The 9,865-nt window shown below is 53.0% G+C and overlaps 1 protein-coding gene across 1 annotated transcript; it reads left to right on the forward strand.

The window, feature by feature from the left end:
- Positions 1-2,358: 2,358 nt before the first annotated feature.
- PDX1 (pancreatic and duodenal homeobox 1) lies at positions 2,359-6,782 on the forward strand. The gene is made up of 2 exons (XM_071736499.1): positions 2,359-2,881; positions 6,186-6,782. The coding sequence occupies exons 1-2, from the start codon at positions 2,491-2,493 to the stop codon at positions 6,572-6,574; spliced, it is 780 nt and encodes a 259-aa protein (XP_071592600.1). The 5' UTR covers positions 2,359-2,490; the 3' UTR covers positions 6,575-6,782.
- The last annotated feature ends 3,083 nt before the right edge of the window (positions 6,783-9,865 follow it).

A 9,865-nucleotide genomic window follows, 5' to 3' on the forward strand; every position in this document is an offset into this window, starting at 1 on the left:
GGGAGACTTCAAATTTGGAGGAATCAACTCAGGACCATAAGGCCCATACAGCTCAGGAAGTTCCTTGAGAGGAAAATTCTGGGATCTTGGGAGAAAATCTGAGTGCAATATCCCATGTGCACACCCTGCAACTGCCTGAGGTAATGTGTATGGACATCATTTAGGGAGAGGATATGGGGTCACTGGATCTTTGCCTGGGGTAGGTGCAGCATGTCTGCAGAGCCTGGTTCTGATGTGAGCGGGGCCATTCCCATCACTCCCACCCGCCTCTTCCATCACCCATTTCTCACACCAAGTGGGCACTATGGTGGGACCCAGACATAGCTCAGAGGCTTCTCCTGGGGATGCACAGCTGCAGGGAGGCTCTTCAGCCAAATCTCAGTGATGACACTGCAGGAGAAAGATGGCAGTGGTGATCCCTGGGCTCAGGCTCTTGTCCAGCTCATCTGACCAACCCGTGGCCCTTCTGCTGTGGGACATCACCACCTCAAGGTCTTGGCTGGGGTCCCCAGTGCTGGGATACCCAGTGAGGCCCTTTTCCTGCACTGCAGCTCACTGCCTTGTTGTTAGCACCACAAAGCGTGCCCTTATCGCCTGTTCACGCAGGCAGAATGAAAGAGAATTAGCTCTAAATTATACAAAATTCATTTGCTTTGGAGGAGGAAGTGTTTGCTCTGTTTAGAAACGTTCGTTATAGAGAGAGGACCACATTAAGACATCGGGTAATGGTCCTCCCTGGAGAAGAATCAATTTGCTCTGGGTTTTATGGCCCCACATTTGTTTGTCTCTGCTGTGCCGGTTCCCTGTGGAAAATCCGGGACTGTAAACGCTCCAGAGCACAGATCTCTGTGCCCCCAGCCCAGGGGAAGGCGCTGGGAGTCCTAGGCTGGCTTCAGTGCACGAGAAGTCTTCGGACCAAAGGACACCTGTACCTGCATGTGGCCTCAGGGGTGGCATCTCGGGCACCGATGTGTTGAGCAGCGGCGAGACCACTGATAAGGATGCTGAGCGGGCTGCACACCGGCTGCGTGCTCGGGCAAGGGTTTGTCCACCTGCCTGGTGAGCACGGGGATGGAGAGGGAGAGAGCTGGGCAGGGGGAGCCCGAGGAGTACTGATGGCTATCGGTAATTCCCGCTAATAAAATACTTTTTCACTATCCGCACTATAATTGGTTTACAGCCTTTTTTGTTTATTTATCCATAAGAGCTGCTGTTAAATGGCTTGGGAAAGCAATCGCTTAATGGCTCAATATTGAATCAAAGGCTCAGTGTGCTTTCTAAGAGATGGGGAACTCGCGTGGGTTCGGAGCGGAAACTCATTTTAAGTGTAATGGACTGGGGGGGTTTACAACCCCACGAAACCAGGCGCAGGAGTGACGGACCCAAAGCCTCCTGCTCACCTCTGCTCGGGAGATGTATCACCACCGACCGGGCCGAGCAGGGTCAGGCTTAGCCGAGGAGGGTTCAACCTGACCCAGCCGAGCCTCATCCCCACCCAGTCACTGTGCTGCTCCTGGATGGAGCCGCTGGCGAGCGCATCAGCAGCGGCCGAAGCGGAGTCCCGGTGCCGGGGAAAGAAGCGGTGAGAGGAGGGCCGGGCAGGTCAGAAGGATGCCTGCCCTCGGGCCGGAGAGAGCAGCAGTCGGCCCGAGAGCGGGGAAGCAGGGAAGTGATCTTTGTCCCTTTCGGGAGCTCTCCGCCTGCTCATAGCCTCGTCACCAAGTCAACCGGCACCAGCACGGAGCGGATTATCTCCGAGGGTCAACACATTGCAGCCCAAGCCCCGGGGAAGGCTCCCAAATTTACCCCTTGGGCAAACAATCCGCTGCCTATCGATGCTTGCTCTGGTGATAGCATTGTGGTCCCCATCGGTCGCATCCCACCGTACAGGGGGAGAGCGGGCAGCAAACGAGTCCTCACCTCCATTCGGGACACCGGCATACAGGTCCCCCGAGAGAGAGTGGCCCTGCCTGTCCCCTGACACCCATATCTCTAGCCGAGATGCCCCCGCAGCCACAAATCTCCTTCCCGAGGGCCGTGCCCAGGGGGCAGGGGGATAAACAAACCCTGAGCAAGCGGGGTGGGTGGGGGATGAAAGGATAAATTTGGGTCCCACCCCTCTTGGAACTCTGGAGCATGTCGACCCCATACTCTGCCTCGCAAGCCCCCTGCAGAGGTGGTCCTGAACCCAAAGGAGCAGCGCTCTGACGTGCCGCAGAGAGGTAGGGGAGTCCTGGGACCCTCAGGGCTAAGGGAAGAGGGGCTGCGGGGCCGGGGCCACCACAGGTGGCCTCTTATGGGTCGCGCCCCGCCCCGGAGGGCTACGGGAGGGCTCACGTGGGGGGAGCGGCGCCTATGGGGAGGCAGCGGGAGCCGGGCAGGGCGGTGGGGCCCGACGGGGCGGCGAGCTGTCAAAGAGGCATCCCGGCCGCCGGGAACGGGAGCAGCCTTATGTGTCCTTAACCTGCGAGACCCCCCACCCCTCTCGCCATGAACACCGAGGAGCAGTATTACGCTTCGGCGCAGCTCTACAAGGAGTCGTGCGCCTTTCAGAGAGCCCAGGCGCAGGATTACAACCCCAGCCCCCCCGCCTGCTTGTACATGGGCAGGCAGCAGCAGACTCCTTACTCCAGCGCCTTGGGGGCTCTCGAGCAAGGCAGCCCACCAGACATTTCACCTTACGAGGTGCCCCCCATCACAGAGGATGCCGGGGTCTCTCATCTTCATCACCACCATCACCCTCATCTTCCTCCTCCTCACCAGGACGCACTACCTTTCGCAGAGGGAACGGACACAGGGTCCATAGAGGAGCCCCGCATGCAGGTGCCTTTCGCTTGGATGAAGTCTACCAAATCGCACTCCTGGAAAGGACAGTGGGCAGGTAAGACCCGCCACCTCCCTTTGCCGCTCCCCCGCTTCTCCCTCTCGGCATTCAGGAGCCCTCCCCTGTAGCAGCCCTGCCCCGCCGCTCGAGGATAGCGTGGACAGGTCCTGGAGGGTTGCTTCCTGGGACCATCCTTCTCTGCCAGCTCCTCAAAACCAACTGCTCTGGGGCTGCTACCTTCTTGTTGAACGCCGGAGTGAGAGCCGGCCCTCTGGTACCCTCCGGTGGGCTCGCCGCGCCCAGACGCTGCCCAAGTCCCGAGCAATTATTAATTTTTTTTTTTTTTTTTTCCCCACCAATTAACTAATTCTCGCCAAGTCGGGGCGACGTTTAAAAGACTCCCCAGGGGCTGCCATCCCATAGAGCAGAGGGGTTCCGCGGTGCAGCCTCTTCCCTGTTGCGGTGGGCTCCGCGCAGGGGCCGGGGCTGTGCAGGGCGAGGCCGAGGGCGCGGAGACACGGCAGGGTGGAGCGGGAGGGGAAGCGGCAGGCAGGCAGGGCTGCAAGGTCTGGGCACAGCCCTGCTGCCGGCGTCCCGGCGGGGACCTTGAAGCCCGGGAGCAGCCCCCCAAAATCCGGGAAGCTTCCTTGTCCCGCTTCCCTGCCCTCCAGGCTCTTCGGGACGGCAGGGCCCATCTTCCGTCCCGGCCCCTCTATCCCACTCACTCCTGCTTCCCGATGAGTTTTAACTGCAATTGCACCTTTCCAAATGAAAACCCATGGCTGGTGAAACAATGCACAAACGAAACAGAGCTGCCAGCGAAGGGAAAAAACTATCTAGGCACAAAGTTCCGCTGCCCAACAATATTTCTGTCTCTGCCTGCACAATGTTATCGTGTCCTGCGCCTTTGTCACGCCTATACGGCAAATATTATATTAATGGCTTTGTTCAAATAGACAGTTGAAGAAAGAACTGGAGTATTAAAACGAAATAGTTTGGGAATTGCATGAAGTAAGACGGGGGTTCCAAAACCCCACTGAGCCGCATCCGCCTGGGAGGGGAGAGGAGCGCTGCCCCACGACGCGGACTCGAGGGCAGGGATTATGCAGGGGGAGTGGGGAAGAAAAGGAGACCATTTTCCTTGTGCTGAATGAATTTGGAGAAGGGAGAAAAAAAAAAAAAAGCCAACTCTCAAGCTATCCTTTCTGTTTTTCCTCTGTCTCCTGTACCCGACGAATGACAAAACCCGCAGCAAAAAAATAAACTTTTCGCACAAAAGCCGAAAAACCTTCCCTGCTGTCCCCAGCCCCTCCCCCGGCTGTGCACGGGCAGTGTGTGGACACACGCAGACAGAGCTGTTCCTAACGCCGGTGCACGGTGCACGCCCGGATGGAGCGGCCGGGACCGTGCACAACGCTCGTCGCCAAACCCCGGTTTATTTGCTCGATACACATTGCAAAGTGTATATATCCTAAGGATGTGTTTTTTAAAATTGAAACCCTTGGCATTTAGGCGTTCCCGCTTCGCGATTTTAATGTCGTGGAAAGGCGCACAGAGAGGCCTTCCCCGAACCCGGCCCGGTACCGCTGGCCGTGCCCAGCTCCGAACCCAGACGCCTGCAGGGCCTCCCGTGGATGCCGGTCGGGTTCCGGGGCTCGGCCCGTCCTGCAGGCACGGCACGGCGGGAAGCTCGTCCCGTGAGTCCCGGGTCCCAGGAGGACAGAACCACCATGTTCCGCCTCCCGGCCCCACGGGTTTACTTTACCATAGCAGAATATTTTTTTCAGATCTATACATACATGCGAGCGTGTGCATAGGTTTATATTTATAAGCATTTTAAATGCATATACATTTATTTTAGTATGTATTTCAATGCATATCTACAGAGGGGTATACACGCTAGCTTGTATTTATAAACATTTTAATTTCTATACATCTATTTTAATATATATTAATGTATATATACACATACAGACGTTTATAGTAATAGGTTTATATCTATGAACATCATATATGAAATCATGGGAACAGGAACATGAGGGGCAGGAGACCCGCGCAGCTCTCTGTTGAAGTCGCTGATTCCATATGGTTCTCAAAACCACCGTGTCCTACCAATGATACCAGCACCAAAAGCGTACTGGGCCAGCAGCGGCCGTGGGCTGCCATGCTCATCTCCGGCCCCTCTCGCTGCCTCCACCGGTGTCACCGGCGTCTCGGTGCCCACGCGGGATGGCGGCGGTCGCGCTGGGAATGGCGATCCCACCATGTTTTCCGAGAGCGAGAAACCCAAAGTTTCACCAACCTGTAGAAACGCAGGGGATGCAGTCCCGGCCCTTGAACCTCTCCCGGCCCCCTCCCCCTTGCTTCCCGCGGGGGTCCAGGAGAAGCCCCCGTGGACCAAAGCCTGTCCGGTGACGATATCCCGGGCCGCTCCACGTGTCCCTCAACCTCCTGCTCCGTGAAATGTCTCTCCACTTTTTTTACGGTCTGTGTAAAGGATGGAGTCCCCATCCGAGGCCCCGTCGGGAAGAACCGCTCTCCCCGGGACCCACCGCCACCACCTGCGGGCCCTGCCCTGGCAGGCGGGCTGCTCCTGCGGGTCATTCACTGGGGTGGTGGGATATTTTCATTTGTTTTTATAACGATATTTTGGTTGCTTGCTTCTGCATGTATGGCATGTGTATGGCACACAAGAAAACTAACCTTTTTGGTTTTAATGCTTTTTTTTTACACAAGAAAACTAACCTTTTTGTTGTTAATGTTTTTTTGGTTTTTTTTTTTTTTTTGTGGTTTTTTAAAAATTTTTTTTCGATATTGTTCGATTTGCGGTTTTTTGATGGATTTTCTCTTTTTCTTTTTCTTTTTCTTCTTCTTCTTCTTCTTCTTCTTCTTCTTCTTCTTCTTCTTCTTCTTCTTCTTCTTCTTCTTCTTCTTCTTCTTCTTTTCTTTTTCCTCTCCTTCTCCTTCTCCCATTTTTATTATTTTATTTAATTTTTTATATTTTAATTCATTCTTTAATTGTTCTTCATAAATCTTTTTCACACTTGCCAAGCGCTGGTTCCTTTGGAGCTTTCTCACACAGCTGTGGGGCTTGGTTTTCCCCTGCTTGAGGGACAGCATTTCCCTGCAAACCTCGAATAAATAATTACGACAAATATTAAATATTATAAAATAAAATAGCAGCAGTCCTCACAGCTACCACCAACACCTGCTCCCGGCTGAGGGTCTCCCCGAGGCCGTCCCCTCACCCGGCTTCTTTCCCCCCTGTGTCCCCTCTGAGATGTGCGGGGGTGCGGGGACATGGCCCCCACATCCCGAGGGGACGGCCGGGAGGGTCGGGCTGACTGTTCCTTTTTTCCAGGGGGATCCTACGTGGTGGAGCAGGAGGAGAACAAGCGGACGAGGACGGCATACACCCGGGCGCAACTGCTGGAGCTGGAGAAGGAGTTTCTCTTCAACAAGTACATCTCCAGGCCCCGGCGGGTGGAGCTGGCTGTCATGTTGAACTTGACCGAGAGGCACATCAAGATCTGGTTCCAGAACCGGCGCATGAAGTGGAAAAAAGAAGAGGACAAAAAGCGAGGGGCGGGAAACAGCAACGACCCCGACCAAGACTGCGTGGTGTCCTCCGGGGAGCTGCAGGGCAAGGAGGATCTCCCTCCTTGCCCCCCAGGCAACCTGCCCTCGGGGGCCTCCAGAGACCTTCTCGGCTCCAGCCTCGCCCCCAGAAGGCAGCAGGACTCTCGGTGAGCCGCGAAGAGCCCGGGCCAACAACGAGACAGAGGCTCCAGCTCCCCGCCGCCGTACCGTGCCGTGGCCGACCCTCGCCCGCCTTCCCCCAGGGTGACCCAGGAAAGAGTCCGAAAGTCCCATCCTGAAAAATATAAGTGAAAGCTGTTCGGCTGTAGCAAGGAGAGATTTGCTGCGAGCCGCAGGGCCTGAAGAAGCCTCAGAGAGCCGCCGGGGCACCTTCCCCCGGGGAAGGCGGATCTCGAGCGGCCACCGACGGTGTGTACAACCCCGGGTGCACTCAGAGGCCTGGAAATCGGAGGAAAAGCGAGAGCAGGCTGCCTGACCGCGGATGGCTGCTCGGTTCTGGCGAGAGTCCCACTGTACGCGGCCCTGCACAAGCCGAGGACCCCAAACCTTTTCGGGGCCGGCACCCCGCCGTCCCTTCCAGAGGCCCTGGGGCATCGAGTTTACCGAGGACTCCCCCAGGACTAATACTCATTTCTTTGTAAAGAGTAACCTCGTTTGTTTTGCCTTGGAGATATCCTCCTCCCCTCCCCCCCCAAAGAAAAAACAAACCCAAAAACCAAACAAACCCCACTCCCCACCCTCCCAAAATAAAAATAAAAATTAAAAAAAAAAAAAAAATTAAAAAAACGAAGAAGAAGAAAAAAAGCCCGAGTGTTCTGCGGGGAGTATTTGCCTCGCCCGACGACCACCTCCCGATGACCGGCACAGGCAGCCAGATCCTCACCCTCCTTCGCCAGCGGCTGCTGGAGAAGCTGCTGCTGTCAGTGTTCCTCGGCGGGGGCTCCGCGGTGCGCAGGGCTCCGCTCGCCTCCTCTGGGGGTGGCTGAAAAGCCGAGGATGCGGCACAAAATACGCGGCTGATCTCCGACCGGAGACAGAGGTAGATCGGCCTGCAGGCCAGCGCGGGCAGTGTCCGACGGGACAGGGCTGCTCTCAAGGATATTTTCTTTTGAGGTAAAGCTCCTGGCTTTCTTTCTTCTCTCCCGCAACCTTGGACTCTGCCTAGGAAAGAAGAACCGCACCCCTACAGCGTGTGACTCTTTGCATGGTTTTATTCTGTTTTATTCTTTACATCCCGGCAGAGGAGCCGGCTGTCTCCCAAGGAGCTGTCGGGCTCTGGTGCCTGTTTTTTTGAAGAGTCCCGAAATTCAAGACAAATTCGGCAGTCCCAACCCAGCCCGCCTTCCCTTCAGCCGCTGGCCGTGTATTGCCAGAAAGATCTACTCCTTCGCGACAACTGTGACAACGGGCATTTTGTATAAATGAAAAGAGCTGTCCCAGCGACGGTCCAAAACATTGTCGGAATTTCACTTAAGTGGGGAAAAAAATCACACCCTAATTAGAAACAGAGAATAGCGGAGGGGAAGAAGCAGGAGATGCCCGGGTTTGCTGTGTTTCAGGTGGATCTGTTTCCTCTCCTCGACCGAGAGGCTCAGGACCTACCCCCGGCAGCAGCAGCCCCTCGAGCATCCCTCGGGGACCGCCTCAGTCCGCCCCGGGGTTGCAGGCTTGGGAGTACCACGGAAAGAGGAGGAAAGTCTGTCCCACCCTGGACAGAGGATGTTCCCAGTCCTTAGGCTGAAGGCGAGGGGAGGGGAAGCAGCTTGCCACAATCGTTGGGTTTTTTCCATCTTACACGAGACTTTTAACAATAAGCTGGAGACTTGCGCTGAAGGTGTAATTCGTCTGTTGCTTTTCTTTCCTGTGAGGGCATTAAGATCTGTGTGCGAACAGGGACGTTTTCCCTCCAAGTTGCTTGAGAAATCTGCCATCCAAGCCTACATATCCCTATTCATCAAAACTCAGTCAATGAGTGAAAACTTTACTAATGATTATATGAGCAAAATTCAAATAAAGCTGTTCTGCTTAAAAAGCAAAGCACTGTACTAATTAAAGTAACATTTCTCAAACTTCTGGGGATCATAAAACAATATTTAAATCTCTGCAATTCCAGTCAGTGTTTATTAGCATCAGCTTGTCATTGGAAATACACAGTGAAGCAATTTCCACGTACCTTTTACAATGCCTGACACTGAAATTGCAAGTCAGAAGCTGCTATAAAAATAGCTATAGCTTAAAAAAAAAAAAAAAAAAAAAAAAGCCTAAGATACAAAATACCACGATTTTCTGCTATAATTTGTACAGCACATTGCCCTTGGTAAAGAGCACATGGTGTATGAAACTTCGTAGATCCTTTCTCTTGCATCACACATCCAGTTTCTATTTTCTCCGTGCGGTGCTCAAAAAATGGAGAAGTTGCAGAATAGATATGAATTGTTTAACCACAGAGGCAAGGTATTTTTAAGAATGAGAGAGGAATCAGACCTGCATGGTTTAGTTTTATGGAGTAAAATCTTTTTCTTCAAAGAATTGACATGGTTTATAGGTCTGGCACTTAAATGTATTCATGCTTTTTACAGCTGCATCAATGAAAAAATAGCATTAACAAAACAGTTCTGGGATCTTGTAGAGGCAAAGATTCATGGTAACTTTCACCTGTCAGAACAGGCAACCTTGCACCGTGCTGGGGAAAGGCAAGGATGACATGGAGAGTTCTTTGCTGCTAGAGTTCTTGTACTATGACATCTCACAAAACCCAGTTGTCCAGACATACTCATTTTTTCCTAGGAGACACCCTCCCTTATGGAATACTTCATAAAGTATATTATTAAATAGTTCATAATTTATATTTAACCACCATTAACCCTAGAATATGGTTTTTACAAGACATTCTAAAAATCCTAATTTTACAAGTAGGCATAGTATGAAAAGTGTGGGGTGTCTTTGATTTCCTTCTCCAGCAATACCCAAACCCTTCAGGTACATGTGTGAGAAGTCCTTAGAAATCACATATATTCAGTGTTAATTATTTTAAAGAAAAACAAAGCAAGATTCAGGGTAGTTTTCCACTCCCTGAATGCACCCTATAATGGGAATTCACAGCACCAGGGACAATGGCGACATCAGTTCCATGTAGGGCTCCAGGGGAAGACAGTGAGGTTGCAGATCTTGAAGCAACTTTGCACAGGCAACACCTTTACTGGTTTGCTCAGGTACATCTCCCAGTACTGCAGTGAAAGCTTTCCTCTCTGCTTCTTCCCTACCCTGATACTAATTTATTACATGAAGGACCACAAGGCAGGAAGTATTTAATGGCCTCTTCTTTCCCCAAGCAGGACTGAGCTTCTCATATTCCCAAAGGCACACAGGTAGGCAAACCCTGGCCAGAAACTGAGAGCTGCTGTCACACACAGGACAGATCATGCCACGAAAATGTTGCTG

Source organism: Heliangelus exortis, chromosome 1 (genome assembly GCF_036169615.1).
Source record: "Heliangelus exortis chromosome 1, bHelExo1.hap1, whole genome shotgun sequence".
NCBI classification, from domain to species: Eukaryota; Metazoa; Chordata; class Aves; order Apodiformes; family Trochilidae; genus Heliangelus; species Heliangelus exortis.